This window comes from Lygodium microphyllum, chromosome 11 (assembly GCF_053477565.2).
Source record: "Lygodium microphyllum isolate KBCC chromosome 11, Lygodium_microphyllum_v1.1.10, whole genome shotgun sequence".
NCBI classification, from domain to species: Eukaryota; Viridiplantae; Streptophyta; class Polypodiopsida; order Schizaeales; family Lygodiaceae; genus Lygodium; species Lygodium microphyllum.
Genome location: NC_141145.1, coordinates 112038717 through 112055597, shown reverse-complemented (window position 1 = coordinate 112055597; position 16881 = coordinate 112038717). Strand labels below are relative to the sequence as shown.

Below are 16881 nucleotides of genomic sequence, written 5' to 3'. Positions count from 1 at the left end.
TTCGACTCCTTGCGGTGGCAATTGGATGGTTGGCCATATCTAGGGAGCCCCTACTCTTGTCTCCGCAATGACTCCTTGGCGCGCGTCATAAGGTGAGACCTCTTATTATGAAGCGCGTCTCTCACCTTTGACCGTCCCCAATCATCTGAGAATCATTAATTCTCGGGATTCGGGTACCTTTTATGTACTGCCCGCAGCACCTCTTTCCACAAACCATTTTTTTGGTGCTTGAAGGGAATCATGCAATCTTTGTATGTGGCATGCACAACACTCCTCAAGTAGGCTATCACTTCCCTCCCCTCAAAGTCATGCAAGATACCACCAACATCAGTGATAGAGTAGTACATTTGTGGAGGCTCACCTCTCTCATTTTCTAGTGAGGGTGATCGAGAGCCACCACCTAGGATACCCCCACAAAGCCCTCGACCTCCTCGTCCTCCTGCACCACTCTCCCTCCTCCCTCGACGTACACTACCCTCTACTTCACTTGATACACGTGCTTCTGCAGATGCACGTGCTTCGGCCAATCCATGTATCTCAGTTGATCCCTGTGTAGGCAAAGATGTGATAGGTGTCCCAGACATCACACTGAAAACCTCCTCTGCAGCAGTGGGAGGGCGACCAAGATAATTGGTCATTTCCCCCATGAATTGCTCCTTGTTGAATGGGATGCTGGAGGATCTAGGATTCCACATCTACACAAGAAAAATCATATTACCCTGTGCAGATAAAACATATTACATGCAGCGTCTATACCTGCGTCTGTGTGAGCGTCTATACCCGCGTCTCTGTGAGTGTCTGTCAGCGCGTCTATTTCCACGTCTATAGCTGCGACTACACTGTCATCTGGACGTGCTGACAGATGCGCACATCGCACCATTTCTTCTCAAACTTGCTTAAAAAACAAAGCTAAAAAACCTCCATAGATGACAAGATCTAGCATGTGAAGAGAGAGAAGAGAGAGACAAACAAACAGAGAAAGCAAACAAGATTGAGAGAGAGAAGAAGAACTCACCTTCTTTGCTTGTTCCAATGGGTGGCGGCTAGGTTGCAAGCTCCTTGTCTTCCTTCTCCCTTCCCTTGGTAAGTTGCTTGAATATTGTTCTCTTCCTTGCTCTTTGGCTCTTGTTCTTTACTCTTTGGCTTTTCTTTCCTCTTGTCCTCTTTTTACTCTTATTTCCTTGCCTCATTGTCTTCATGAAGTGATAGATAGACATGAGTAGTGATGTCGAGCTCAAACTGCAGAAAACACGCAAAAAACGTAGGAAAGCACAGGTTTGAAAAGAAAGCCACAACTTTTTTTAAAATTTTCTATACTTGCATAGCGCGCCTGTCAGCGCGTGTAATTGCGAGTGTATATGCGCAGATAATTCCTGTTACATGCGCTTACAGACGCGCAGGAACAATTTAAGGAATCAATGCATGCATTTAGGGAATCAATTGACCTATATGGTGACATATATAACAAATCTTGAGGATAAGAGATAACACATTGGCAAGTCAATTGGCACATATATAGTGACTTACTAGACCATCCCACTTACAATTGCATGCAAGTATCAATAGGTGGATAAAGCACGAATGGTTTTTAGCTAGAGAGAGATAATGCAATGAAGGTGTACACGAAAGAGATAGAGAAAGGCATATTATCCATCAATCAATCAAAGATATGTACATGAAGTGACTTGATATAGTAATTAAAGTATCGTCATTTTTAGGATGCTCCATTGACTTCTGCAAGTTCCTATAACCTTGAAGTAGAATATAACCAACCACACTGTCCATGGAGTAAGAGATTTGTAGTTGGCTTGTTGGTATTAGTCACTAACAAGTGGACACACTGGCTAAAGATGATGAAAAGAGGACATGTGCACATTGGTTATATGTGGTCCACCTTATCTAAAATTATATGTGAGCTATAAGTGCACCTTGACATGATTGGAACAGCTTGCATATGCACAAGCCAATTGATTTACATCAATCTACTCATGCTGTGAATTGGCATGCATGGCTAGGTTAAGTGCACAACATTAAATGAGACATGTGAGTGTATTGATCAGTTCTATATATATATATATATATATATATATATATTACAAATGCACAAGTCAACCTTTGATTTATATATACATCCAATCATCATGCCCTATCCAATCACATTTGTATAGGGTATGATTGGATGTATATAGGGCATGAAATCACATATATATAATTAGCTTTGAATGATTGGATGTATATTTGTAATACTGAGAAAGAAGTAAAGTTGGTAATATATATCATGTCCTATGCATGTATATGTCCTATACATGTATATCATGTCGTATATACATGTATATCATGTCCGTATGATCCTATACATGTATATCATGTCCTAGCGTATGATCCAGGTGTAATTATATCGTATATACATCCAATTATGCCCTATTCAAAAAAATACTAGCTGTTAAGAGGTTTGATCATATTCAGGGACTTTATGAGAAATGAAAAATATGTGCATTTATTTTCGCATCTATAAGCGCGTTTATCAGCGCGGATATATAGACGCGTTTTTTATACTAGCGTGAATAGACGCGCTGATACACGCACTTATAAACGCGCCTGCTTTTTCGCGTGTACAGTGCGCGTCTATAGGGCCTTTCTCTTGTAGTGGTAGCTACCCTATGTCGGAGTGTTTCTCGTCCCGTGGTATTGCACTGGACCACTACTACTACTAGTACTCGCCTTTTCGAACACACCAAAGGTGAACCTTTAACAAAACCTCTCTCTCTCTCTCTACTACTACTACTACTACTACTACTACCACTACTACTACTACTAACAAAACCTCTCTCTCTCTCTACTACCACTACCACTACCACTACCACTACCACTACCACTACCACCACCACCACCACCACCAACACCACCACCACCACTACTACTTGCCTTCCCGAAGTGTCGAACACATCCAAGGTGCACCTTTAACAAAACATCACTCACTCTCTCTCTCTCTCTACTACTACTACAAAAAAAAAAAAAAAAAAAGAAGAAAGCAAAGAACTACTACTACAAAAAAAAAACAAAAAAATAAGAAATTAAAGAACCACTACCACCATAAAAAACAAGAAAAGAAGAAATTAAAAAATTGCTGCTGCTACTACTACTACTACAAAAAACAAGAAAAGAAGAAATTAAAGAACTGCTGCTGCTACTACTACTATAAAGAAAAAAACAAGAAAAGAAGAAATTAAAGAACTACTACCACTACCACTACCACTACAAACAAGAAAAGAAAATATTAAAGAACTACAACTACTGCTACTACTATAAACAAGAAAAGAAGAAATTAAAGAACTGCTACTTCTACTACAACTACTACTACTCCTCCTACTGCTACTGCTGATGCTGATGCTGATGCTACTGCTACTACTACCACTACTACCACCATCACCACCACCACCACCACCACCACTACCACTACAAATAAGAAAAGAAGAAATTAAAGAACTACTACTACTACTACTACTACAAACAAGAAAAGAAGAAATTAAAGAACAAAATGTTACCCTCTCTTTGTTTTTTATCCATTCATTCTCCTCTCTCCTCCCTCTCTCTCTCTTTCTCTCTTTCTTTATTATGTTTCATATTTATTCCCTCTCTCTCTTGTTTCTTCTTTCTTTTTCTCTCTTCCTCTCCCTCTCTCATTTCTTCTCTTTCTCTCTCAGTACACATCATTTTTAACAAAAACATGCAAAAGAAAAGAAGAAAAAACAAAAACAAACCAAGAGGGAGCAATGCACTCACCGCAAAGGTCCGAGGATGGATTCCGGCGGCTCCTCTTCGCCTTTCATACACTTCCTCCTCTTATTCGCAAACAACAGCAGCATTGGTGAGAACCTCTCCTTCTCCCTTTTTCTCTATTTCTCTCCCTCTACCTCTCAAATGCACGATATAGTTCGCTCCCTCTTTCGCGAAAAATACCGTGCTCTAGTTTCGGCCCGCTTTTTTCATGTGAGTACCGTAGCAACGCAAATAGCGACGCCGCTAATATGTGTCGAAAATGGCCGTTGCTATTCTCCTATATCCTTATAGCGAATTGGGGGCACACTAAAATTTTGGTAAATGAACCCCAAACGTGTGGAGATTGAAATTTTAGAACCTACTCTTCACAAGCTTTTTGATGATATGTAGCATGATGGGGTCTCAAGATTGGATGAGGCTAAATTTCATAAAGCTTTTTTTTTTCTTTTAAAAGGTTCTATTATGGTGATATCCCCTAAGCAAAAGAGAATCTTTTATGAGACTTCATTGTTCCACTTCAAAATCTTATCAATCCATATATCACCGAAAATCTTGGAAAGAGTAGATTTTAAAAATATAATCTCTGACAAGTTTGAAGTTCATTTGTAAAAATTTAACCATGCTCCCATTTTTTTGAGAAAATGTTTTGGTCATATTCCCTTAAAGGGCGTTTTTGAGACCTTAAATCTTTCTTTATGCTTTTGTGGATATAAACAACCTTAGATAGGTTTGTTTTTCATACATAAAGGCTTATACTTAGAGTCAAAATCAACATGGATATGATATGTCTCTCTCTTATATATCTTTGTGATTATGGTTCACCCACTACCATCTCTACTTATGATGTTGATTCAATCCCATCCCTCTTCATTTGTGATGTTGATTCAATCGTTCTAGCCATGTCTATTTGCAATGTTTGTGAAGTTGCTTGTAAAATAAAAATATACCAAAAAATAATAATCAAATTGTAATGTGTAAAATAAAACTTAAGCCTTTGCATACTTTTTTGGCTCATCTTTTGATAAAAAGAGAGTATGCCATTAATCCAAAGCCAACTAGATACAAGACATCAAATTTCGAGCACTAGGTAGTCTATCATGTGTACTAACCTCTAGACTTTGAATTAGGGTTAATTGAAAACTTAAAAGAAACATAATAATTTAAATATTTTTTATAAATATAATTTTTTTTTTCAAATTTTGAATTTTATGTCATTCTTAATTGTTTTTAAATTACCTCTCTCTCTAACGTGGAAATTCTTGCAAGGCCTAAACTTAAGTCCAATTTTTTCATAATGTGCCTTTGCCCTTGATGGAAATTCCATCAAGATTAGTCTTGACCATGATAAGGCCTAGAATAGAGTATAGTGGGATTTCATAGTTGTTACCCTAGTAGCAAGCACACACACACACACACACACACACACACACACACACACACACACACATAGAGAACACACCTATAAAATGGCTCGCACTTCTTCACTTGACTATGTTATCTCTAGTGTTTATCAATCTCTCATCTTCCTCCCTGGTATTTTGTGTTAGTGTAAGGGGGGGTTTAATAGTGACTAGCCTAACTTTTATGATCGAAAATAGCTAGGCACAACACTACTTCTTTGAGTCTCAATTGATCTCTCTATTTCTCTAACTCTAAGATAGTTTCCTTGTTCTATAATAGATTTTGTGCTTGCATTGGTCTAATGCTAGCCTCAAAGAGGCATTCTCTATCTCCAACACATATCTATCTAACTTATATACATTGTTAATAACATCTAAATGTTATGTATATCTTAATAGGCAATTTTAACCATCTCTAATAAAACTAACTAAGGATGTTATATCCATAAATAATGGTGCAAATTTATACAAAGGATATTTTGAATATAGTTTTTTTTCACTCCAAAAATCCATATTCTTCTTTCCTTTTATGACCTACACATTCCTTTTTTGGATATAGATGCCCTAAGTTAAGATTTGTTTTTCTTATTTAATAGCTCATTCTTGCAGTCAAGCTACACATGGAGATGATATACCTCTCTTCTAGAACTCTTTGATAATGATTCATGCACCAGTATCTCTGCTTGTGATGTGGATTCAATCCTAGCCATTTCCATTTGTGATGTTGATTTGGCTCAACCTATTTCTTTTTGTGATGTTTGTGAAGCTACTTCCAAAAAATGAAAATATGTAAAATAAGAATGTTTGAAAACATAATGTAACAACCACAACTTGAAACTTTACATAGTTTGATGGCTTATCTTATGATAGAAAGAGAGTACGCCATTAATCCAAATCCATCTAGACACAAGTCATCCAATTCGGAGTATTAAGTAGTCTATTGTATGTACTAACCTGTCAACTCCAAATTAGGGTTAATTGACAACTTAAAAGCTCCCAATTTGAGTCAAGTTTTTTGTATTGTGTTTTGGCCCTTGATGGGAAGGCCATCAAGATTAGTCTTGACCATGATAATACCTACAATAGAGTATAGTGGGAGTCCATAATTCTTACCTTAGTAGATTCAACGGGCTTAGGATGAATCTTGTGTAGGATGATCAAAGGTCTTTTTGTTAATACCTCTTTTAGCTTATGTATTTGTGGTTTCTTGAGGGTGTCTTCTCCATAAAAAACTTTTTACTAGTGTTATTGTTGGTGCCCCTTGTAAAATGGTGATTCATAAACATCTATTACTATCATACATGGTGTTCTTAGCAATGGTATTTCCCTTCGCTAACTCAACATGGGAGTGTTTGTTATTTTGTGTCAAGTTTGTGTCTTAACATCAAGTGATTGCTAAGAAATCATTGGGTGGCTTAGGCATTAAATTGCTAGACAATAGGGTTGTGAAATTTAGCCTTACGTGGTTGCAAAAACCTCAATGATCTAGTCAGGCATCGGTACTCCTTCTCAGACATTGGATTTTTGTAGCCTCAATCAAGGGTGGAACCTAGTTTGGATTGAAGTGGTCTCATAGATTGGTCTTCATGGACAATAAAGTTAAAATCAGCAATTCAAATGTAATGTATAACTTGATAGTGGATGCATGATGTAGATTTCTACCACATTCCTATTGAACGACCTACTAGAGAGAGGTGACGATTCTCTAAATTAACACTAGTCTTCTGATAGAAAAGCACTTTTATGGCAATTAAAGGGACCCTCTATTAAAAAAATTCAACTTCTCCTTAATAATAAAGATTAGGAAGAAATGCTTTCAGGGAATCTGACCAATATGACATAGTAGTTGAAGGAAAATCGAAGAGGCCAAAATAAGCACGAAAGTATATGTTTTTATGTCCACCTTTGAGACTAGTTTCATATAAAATCGAAAACTTTAAGTGCTTTCAATCAAAATCATCTCAAAAAAAAAAATAAATCAATTCGAAACTTTCATGAAAAATACTTTTATATGGCAACACTCATTCCCATCAAGACAATTGCAATTGAATAAAAATTGTTCAACTTTTTCAGCAGCTCCAATTTGCATATCTAGGAGATGCTTAGACCAATTCTTCTACACTTCTGAAAAATCAATGTTTGTAGATAGTGGATTTCACTTGAAACTTGTTTCCAAACTTTACGTTACATTCTCTAATAATATCGATAAATTCCCATTCAATTATGGTATCAAATGTACATGTGATTTCAAATATAATACTTAAGCCACTTTTGTTGCAAATTACAAAACTCATGTGAATGAATTTGGCTCACTTCAGTAGCTACTAGCAACTGAGACTGTTTTGGCCAGAGGTCGCAAAAAGCTGACAAATTGTTGGAGACGATTCGTGCCACCTTCAATGGAGCATTGTAGATCTAACAGTCAAAGCATTGAAGTAGCGCATAAGTGAGCCAAACCCACGCTATCCTTGCAAGGGGGGGGGGACCACGCTATCCTTGCAAGGGGGCGGGGGAGGAGAGAGGGGGGGGGGGGGGGGGGGGGGACGCGCACTTATAATATGGCTCACAGACAACGCCATGAAGTAGCGCATTCGTGTAAGGGGGAAAACATTAAGTGTCCGTCTGTCTCTCGTCTCCCTCCCAAGAGTTTTCTGCGTTGTGTAAGGGGCCAGATCAATGGCGAGCGGCCCGACTCTTGTGATCGGCAGCAGCCAGGAGCAATCGAAAACGGTGGGTGAGATGGTGAGGGAGGGCATTGCGAGCGTGCCGTCGCACTACGTGAGGCCCGCCCGGGAGAGGCCCCTCATTGACGACCTTGACTGCGTCAGTAACGTCGGTATAATAAATAAAGGCGTGCAGCTGTCGCAGGACGAGACACTGGCCATCCCCTCCATCGACTTCCGAGGCATCCACCCGGACGCCATCATGGACGACTCTGAGACCTGGCAGGACCTCGTCCGCCAGGTCGGGCAGGCCTGCCTCGATTGGGGCTTCTTCAAGGTTGATACATTCATTTATGCTAACTCATTCTCCTGCGTAGAACGTAATAGTACAACCTCTATCGTGCGTATCATTCATTCAACGATATCAATATAGTGCATGTCCCGCATCTCTGCACCGTTATATATAAATGTGACCGTATGCCGCCACAATCTTTAATTGCATTATGCAATCTAACCCTTCCTGCCGCTGCCTGATGTACTGTACCTTTATGTCACCTATCAGTACCAACATATATCAGCATCACCGCACGCAGTCATGATAGTTTCAACCATCTCGCATTAACTAATGCTACTGTTGCATGTGTGCGCGGATGTCATCTACATACATACATATATCCCCTAACCATCCCTGCCGTCTGCTGACGATTGTCAATACGTATGTAATCGATCCATCACTATAAAATATATGCCCTTCTGATTTGGCTTGGATCGATCCATTTGGCCTGGTGAAGGACATCAATTCATGTCTCACTATTCTGTCACGTCTCCTGCGTAACATTGCCGCAGGTGGTGAACCCGGGAATAGATCTCACCTCCGTCTTGAAGGCCGTTAACAGATTCAATGACTTGCCCTCATCCGAAAAGCTAAAAATACCGTTCGGTAGTGCCGACAGTGCCGTCACCATCGCAACCGGGACCGGAGCCACCCGTGATTGGAAAGATGCCTTGGTAATCCGTCGTCGCCCAGGAGTGTGCAATGGGTTTCAAGAGGGTGCGCCTGAGATTCTAAGGTAATCAAACTACAAGCACTTACCATTATTCATGCATAATTACCCCTATCCCTAGTTTTTCGTTGTTTGAAAGTGTACCCTGCACAAGTAATTTCTCGGGTTAAAGTACAAATAGGTGACATGTCGCAACAACAAATTATAGACTACCTTGATAATACTTCTGCAAGACACCAATGCATAACTCTCAAGAAGAAGAATCCCAAATCACAAAATTTTATCTAGTTTGCATCTACTCAACCTTTTGCTACACCTCTAGAATAGCCATTCTTTTGTAGAGGCCATCTTGAAAAGTGCTACATGTTTAATAAAGCTACGGTTGATTAAACCCTTTGGTCCACCTCAAGGAAAGCCATTGCTTTGGAGCGGCAATCTTGATATCTAAGGTGCATCCTAAGCCCTTTTGAAATTTTCACAACTTTGTGCATCTTCTAGGTGAAAAATATTCTCATCTTCTTTAGATTTGGAAAGCTTCTAGTCGCATAACATACTCAAATGTCTGTACTCTAATTAGAAAATGGAAATGTTAAGAGGGTAATTTGCAAAGCTAACTATAAGGATCTAAGAACTTTGTTGATTGCTTTCAACAATGATTAGATGTGTGTCACATACTTCTCATTGACAAAACTTGGTGGCCTTGAAGACAAGAGATGTTAGATTACCAAGTCAATCTCGACAAGCTCGCACTCGTCATCAGACAAGCAATCTTTCAAAGCTTGGGATTTAGCCAAGAGTACATAGAATCATGTGTCCCTGGACTGGTGGAGCGTTTGGTCTTGGTTGTCAATTTCTATCCACCTTGCCCTGAACCTAGCCTAGTCTTTGGACAGAGTGCACATTCTGACCTTAATGGCATTACTCTCCTCCTCCAAGATGATGTACCAGGGCTCCAAGTTAGAAAAGAGGACAAGTGGATCCTTGTACAACCAACACCTAACTCCATCATTGTCAATGTCGGAGATCAAATTGAGGTATGCCTTAAGCTATTGTAGGTTATCAAATGTAAGTAGCTCAATAACTCTTGCATTATATAATCAACTATTATTCTTAATCTTCAACTTATTCCTTACAGATCTTAACTAATGGAAAGTATAAGAGCGTGGAACATCGAGTGGTGGTCCAAAAGGACAGAGCAAGAATCTCCTTAGCAGCTCTCTTTGGACCATACGAAGATGCCAAGATAGGACCTCTCAAAGCTCTAGTGGATGAAAATAATCCTCCTATATATAAAGAGTTAGAATATGGTGAATATATTAGAAATTACTATGTCAAAAAACTACCCCTTCATAAAACCACTTTGAACATAGCTGGAGGCACTTACAAAGCTCCTGTTTAGGGAATCTATAACAAAGACCATGGTAGCTAGAATCTTACTAGTGCAATATTGTTTGTGAGCTTCAGTTTATTACATGTATAGCCATTAGAATGTCAATAAGCCATGGATGTTCTTGATTTCATTTTAAAACTTCTCTCAAGAGATTAGGTTTTAAAGAAACTTGTGTATTGTTTTGGTGTGAGTATTGACTACAAAGACATTGAATATGAACTTGAAATCAACCCATTATTTGAGATGCATAAGTAAAAACTGAAAAAAGTAAAGTACAGCTTTCTAGTTGAATGATGTGTTGCCTCTAGAATTGTTAAAGATAAATGTTGAAATGATGTGTTGCTTCTAGAATTATTAAAGATAAACATTGAAAATGAGTAGGCCGACAAATTAAACATCTCTTTAATTTAAGCAATACATGTCGGAGAGTTTACTAAATGTGATCAAAATGCATGAGTATGTATGTTCTAGAAAGACAAGGGTTTGTTTAATACTTTGTAGATTTTTGTTATGTGTTATCTCAAAAGCCTTTTCTTAGAAAAATAAGATAAATATATGTCTAGATAGGGAAAATGTACTGTTCATAGGAAAAAAAACATGGTAGCTCTTCAATGAGCAAACTAGTATTTTGGGTCTAAACTTTGGAGTTGGAGAAGAGCACTCTTTCATATTATGTAATAGCTATGATAGGTTGTAAAGGCAAAAATGCTTTTAGGTTAATTTAGAAGGGTTTTGGTGTATCTAGAGTGATACCATTGATGGCCATGAGGCAAATTAAAGTTTGAATCAAGAAATTGTATGTCTTATGCAAATCAATAAAGGTCATCATAACTCCTACTTTAATATCCAACTTTTCAACAAGTTGTTTCTCCACTTGCAATAGTGGCTAAAGCCTTGGAGAAAATACTTGGTTATTTATCATATTAATACGCTCAATGGTGAGATATGCATAAACACTTTCTTTAGGTCATCTAGGGAGATAGGGGTGAAGTGATATTATAACAGTTCTCCTAAAATGGTGCAATATCCAAAAACAAGTTTTTATAGGGCCACTCTTCTTGATTATACACATTACTTTTTTACTATACTTGTGTAAATTAACATAGATCATTATAACTTTTTACTTCAATATATAAAATTTTTACAACTTGTTTCTCCATTTGCAATACTTGCTAGAGCCTTGTAGTTAGCAATTGACTATCTAGAATAACCACACATTCAATGTAGTAATATGACTATAAATTCATTTTTTAAGATCATGTGAAGAGAAAGGAGGAAAGTGAGAATGTGATATTACACCTTGAATAATAGAATCTCTACAAACAAGCTTTTTCTAGAACCACTCTTCTTTATTCTTTTCGTTGGTGGTTTATTGTATTCATCACTTTGATGACCACTATAAGTGTGTAGCTTTGTTGTTGTGCATATAAGCACAATTTATGAACTCAAAGAAAAACTTAAGGGCATGCCTACAATCGTATCAAAATCACATATGAAAATCCATTTGTAAATAACAAGGGAAAATTTGAGAATGTATTTTAATGCATTCAAATTGAATTATGTGACATTAATCCTTAGGTAAGTTACTCATGAATATATGCGCGTATCACGTCGGTTCAAAGAAATGTAATTTTAAAATATTATTTTTATACATATTTTACATACAAAAGGGAATAATATAAATATGTTATTTATAGATTGAATAAAAAAGGTTTATGTTTTATTCAAAAAAAATCATAGATAATGATATTTATAAATAGACCTTGAATACACGTGATGTAGAGAATATACATATAGTAACTTTCTCGAGCATTAACCACAAACTTAAATGTTTTTGTTTGTAATTTTCTCATGATAATAATCACACTTATGAACGCGTTGCTTTAAAAATATTAAATATAACAATTTATAATTTATTGTATTAACTTATAATGTTAAATTTGTTTATATCTTTTTTTCAATCCAATGCAAGTGAGATATTTTTTAAAAACATATCAATTTTATTTTTTATTTTTTTCCACTAATCTAAAAACAGATTTTGGATGTATTTTAATACATTCAAATTGAATTATGTGACATTAATCCTTAGGTAAGTTACTCATGAATATATGCGCGTATCACGTCGGTTCAAAGAAATGTAATTTTAAAATATTATTTTTATACATTTTTTACATACAAAAGGGAATAATATAAAGATGTTATTTATAGATTGAATAAAAAAGGGTTATGTTTTATTCAGAAAAAAATCATAGATAATGATATTTATAAATAGACCTTGAATACATGTGATGTAAAGAATATGAATATAGTAACTTTCTCGAGCATTAACCACAAACTTAAATGTTTTTGTTTTTAATTTTCTCATGATAATAATCACACTTATGAACGCGTTGCTTTAAAAATATTAAATATAACAATTTATAATTTATTGTATTAACTTGTGATGTTAAATTTGTTTATATCTTTTTTTCAATCCAATGCAAGTGAGAGTTTTTTTAAAAGCATATTAATTTTTTAAAATTTTTTTCCACTAATCTAAAAACATATTTTGGAGAAGAAATTTTAAAAAGGCAAAGATACAATGCTTGGAGTAATTTATAAAGAAGCACTCTTTGGATAACGAGTTAGTGTAAAATACACTAGATAGTATTGATATCAATCAAGATGCTTATGTACAAATTTTTTAGGTTTTATAATCAAATATAAAGCAAGGATATGTACACAATTGCACAGTTCCAAGACCATATGTGGTTAGAACTATTAGACAGAAAAAGGAAATAACAAAGTGATGGAGATTCTAGGTGAGCCTTTCCATATCAAGACTAGCTTCAAGGGTAAGAAAAAGGAAGTTGTATTCAATGAATATATTTTCCTTAACTTGTCTATGATTCTATGAATTGTTACTAGAAGAGGTGCAAGGAATGGCTAGATTTGTGGTTAAACTTGATGAAAGATTTTGGAATGCACAATTTTAGAGAAGATCTCTGTTACATTGATGAATAGAGCATTTTCATCAAGTCATTGTAATTACTCAATGCCATTTAGTGTTCAATTTGAACACAACATCTAGTGGCTTGGAGTATTAGAAGTAGATACAAAGGATTTTGGTATATTACATTTGATTTTTCATCAAACACCAATACCTAATGTTGTTAAGAGACAATAGGTAGGAGAAGAGTTATTTATAGAAGGATTTGGGAATTATAAGATTGAGTGGCACATAGCTAGTGACTTAAAGGCACTCAAATATATGTACAATGTGTCAAAGGGAGCCATCTCCAAGTCTCCTTGTATATATTGCATGTTTCCAACCGTAGAGTTGAACTTAGTCAATTGGAATAGAGCTCCCTCTAGGCACAACAAGGATCCACAGCTTAAGCCAATCTTAGATATTTCTTTAGCGAATGTCCATATCTATACACTTCATGTGCTTTACAGGATAATGAAAAATCTTGTTTATCCTTATATAGGGTTTGCATGGAAGCTGAAGCCATTATCAACTAGACTAGATGCTATAACAAAGATTGAAAAAGCCTTATGTGTAATTGGTGTACATGGTGGTAATGTTATTGAACTAGATCTTCAAAAGTTTAAGGATGGCAATCGTGTCCCCTAAAAGCAATCTATTGATTGAGTAAAGGTTAGAAGATTCCTAGGCTTTCATGGAAAATTTGGTAAGATAAACTCTAGGAATGGTAGCTCAACTTATATATATAATCAATGAAAGTCTCTATATAATGAAGTTAAGAATCGTGTTGATAATGGACAACCTCGAAATAGAAAACTCAATGTTTGGGAAACACTAGACAAAGTATTTTTTTATTGTGATAAAACTAAATGGAATGATGATTATCTCAAAGACTTCCAAAACCAATTGAACCTTTTTAAAAAGGCAATGATAGAAGCTTGTGGTGATCAATACTTCACTCACTATATGGTAAGAAGTTTGTATATGTATGTCTCTTCATTGTCTAACTCATACAAGGTTTTTTAATTAACTTTCTTTATTTGATAACTATGCAACATATTTTTATACAACCATGCTCCATATTTTATCAAGAAATATGCATATCTATCTATCTAGTCAACCCAATGTATGAAAAGTCACATCATCAAGCAATTAAAAAAATCTTTAGACTCTTGGTATCTCCTACATGGGAGGGAGAGCAAATAAGAGTCAAGAACTCCAAAGTATTGTGCTTTAGATTCATTATATCCAAGCATGAAGTCAAAAACTCTTACACCTTTTTCCTCTCCACTAAAATTATATTATTTGATCCTCTATTGAAAACTTGGGATCCAATTACATTCGAGATAGCTATCAAACCCATCATTGGCATGCTTGGAGAGCTTGTCAACCTCCTACAACGAATTGCAATTGTTTGATTATTTAAGCTTTTAACTTAATGACCAAGGCCTTGACTTTTTCCAAGCTTCAATGGCCTTGAGCCCTTGGCTCTTCCAATAAAGTTGTGTAGATTTTCAATCTACACAATAAACCATAATAGTGTAAGCTATCAATAGATAAATATCCAATAATATTTATTTACAATGCCTAACAAACTCTAATATAAACCACGATTGATATCTTAAAATTATCTTCCAAACCTTAGGGTTTTCATATTCTTCAAGAAAACTATCATCATAAAGATTTATTAAACTTCCTGGTTTCTCATCTGATGGAGATTTCAGTTTCTCTTCATATCCTATGTCATCAATACCAAGTCTCTATTGAATTTGTGAGAGCCCTTCCTCTGTAGGTAGCCCCTCCTTTTCATATTTCATGATTTGATTATACATAAATGCAAGGTTATATAGTTGTCTTGAAAATTTTATCCCTCAACATCAAGAATTCTAGCAATTCTTATTCATAACCTATAAAATTCTTATCATTTTGGCCCCATCTTGCAAGGATTGCTAAGCAATAATCTTCTCTGAGATTAAAAGATTTTGAATATAATTTAGCAACACACATCTCTTTTTGTTGATGAGGTAAGTGAAAAATGTTAGGACACAATCAAGAAAACTTCTTCAATGTTTGCACTCAAGTCTATCTTGTTTTCTTCCACTTTTGTAATTTTGTCACTTTTACACAAAGCAACATCAAATCCCTACATTAGTTAGCTCTTAAAATCCTACTAAAATATTTTCCCCTTGTTTTTAACCTCTTTATCTTTACTTGCAATATCCTCTATGTTCTTCTCTTGACTACATTTTTGGCCATGGGAGGCCTGCACCAGTAGAACATAGTGTGTCAAATATGCAAGTAATCTTTCATCTACTTTGAAGCAAACATCAGTATAATTCAACTACCTCATGATGTGTAGTAACTATGGCATACATCAAGCTAACAAGTGTGAATGTATAAGATCCTTGGCTATGTCAATATTTTTCTTGTTTGACTTGGGACTCTGTCTTAATTTTGAGTGTTTTTTGTTTCTTTTTGAGATTTTAGATGGCTAGAACTAAGGCTATTGCAAGAGAGCAAAAATTTGATCCTAGAGGCCTTGCTTCAAAGATCCAAAAGTTCCCCAAACCTTCTAAACTTGCAAGGAAGTCAAAGCCAAAGAGAAAGCTTTCACAGTATGTTAGATGCTCGAAGGAGACTAGAAATGCAATGAAGGCTCTAGATAATGTAATTCCAAAACTACCCTTTTAAAGGCTTGTGAAAGAAATTTGTGAAAAACATAGTCTTAATAGTTTTAGATGGACAAGAACATCTCTCAAATGCATCTAGGAGGCTGTACAAAATTTTTTGATTGAACTTAATCAAGATTCCTATATATGAAATGCTCATGCACATAGGCTTAGACTTATGGACAAAGGCATGATAATTCTTCGGAGGTTGAGATACAGATTTTCAAAGGTTGTTGAGCCAGTCCCCCTTACTGATGTGAAGACTTTCAATACTTTAAATATACCTCCATATAGAAAAAAGAAAGTGATCTAGCCTGTCCTAAAGTTGAAGATGTCACCCATAGAAAGGACACAAGATTACATGAGAAAGATGAAAATGTCACAAAAGAGCAAACATATAAATGGAGGGAGTATAGAAGGAAAAAGACATAAGAAAATGAAGTAGAGTAGCTACCATCTTTTGAAAAATAGCTATCTACCCTTGAAATTATTGATCCTAAAGGGCTTCAATGTCTGTTACTTTTTATCTAGTGATATTATTAGAAGATGTGATATGATCTTTTTTTACTATGGGTGTGTTCAAACTCTCAAGAATAAAATGAGAGAAGTAAATGACTATTCTTCTTGTTGGGATGAGATATAATGTACCCAAATTTGTTTTTACTCACTATATTTTTCTAGCAATAGGCTTTCATGCTTATGCTCATTTCCTCCAACCCTCTAAGTTAAAGTCCCAAATGTTTCTGCGCCACTGAGGTTGAGCCTCATACCTTCCACTTTCTTGGGCATCTCTACTATCTTGTCCTCCTAATAATGTGTAGGCTCCTATTGACGTCTCGTGGGGTGTCTCATTCTTTCCTCCAACCATCTACTCCCCAACCTCTCCAAGAGCTTTATTATGTCCTCCCCTATCCTTGGAGATAATACCCTATCTAGGGTTCGAGGGGCACGTGAAGGCGAATTCAAAAGGGTGCTGCCATTTTTCCACTACTCCCACACTGCAAGTT

At 36.0% G+C, this 16881-nt stretch overlaps 1 protein-coding gene across 1 annotated transcript; it reads left to right on the top strand.

Moving 5' to 3' along the window:
• The first annotated feature begins 7753 nt into the window (after positions 1-7753).
• LOC148029243 (protein DMR6-LIKE OXYGENASE 2-like) lies at positions 7754-10375 on the top strand. The gene is made up of 4 exons (XM_087688016.1): positions 7754-8180; positions 8690-8913; positions 9554-9881; positions 9983-10375. The coding sequence occupies exons 1-4, from the start codon at positions 7857-7859 to the stop codon at positions 10244-10246; spliced, it is 1140 nt and encodes a 379-aa protein (XP_087544142.1). The 5' UTR covers positions 7754-7856; the 3' UTR covers positions 10247-10375.
• The last annotated feature ends 6506 nt before the right edge of the window (positions 10376-16881 follow it).

What these genes read in the sequence shown, in the direction of transcription:
- LOC148029243 (XM_087688016.1), top strand. Translation starts at nt 7,857, where the DNA reads ATGGCGAGCGGCCCGACTCTTGTGATCGGCAGCAGCCAGGAGCAATCG. An exon ending in TCGATTGGGGCTTCTTCAAG is followed by an intron (nt 8,181 to 8,689) that starts GTTGATACATTC and finishes ACATTGCCGCAG; the next exon opens with GTGGTGAACCCGGGAATAGA. An exon ending in ATGTCGGAGATCAAATTGAG is followed by an intron (nt 9,882 to 9,982) that starts GTATGCCTTAAG and finishes TATTCCTTACAG; the next exon opens with ATCTTAACTAATGGAAAGTA.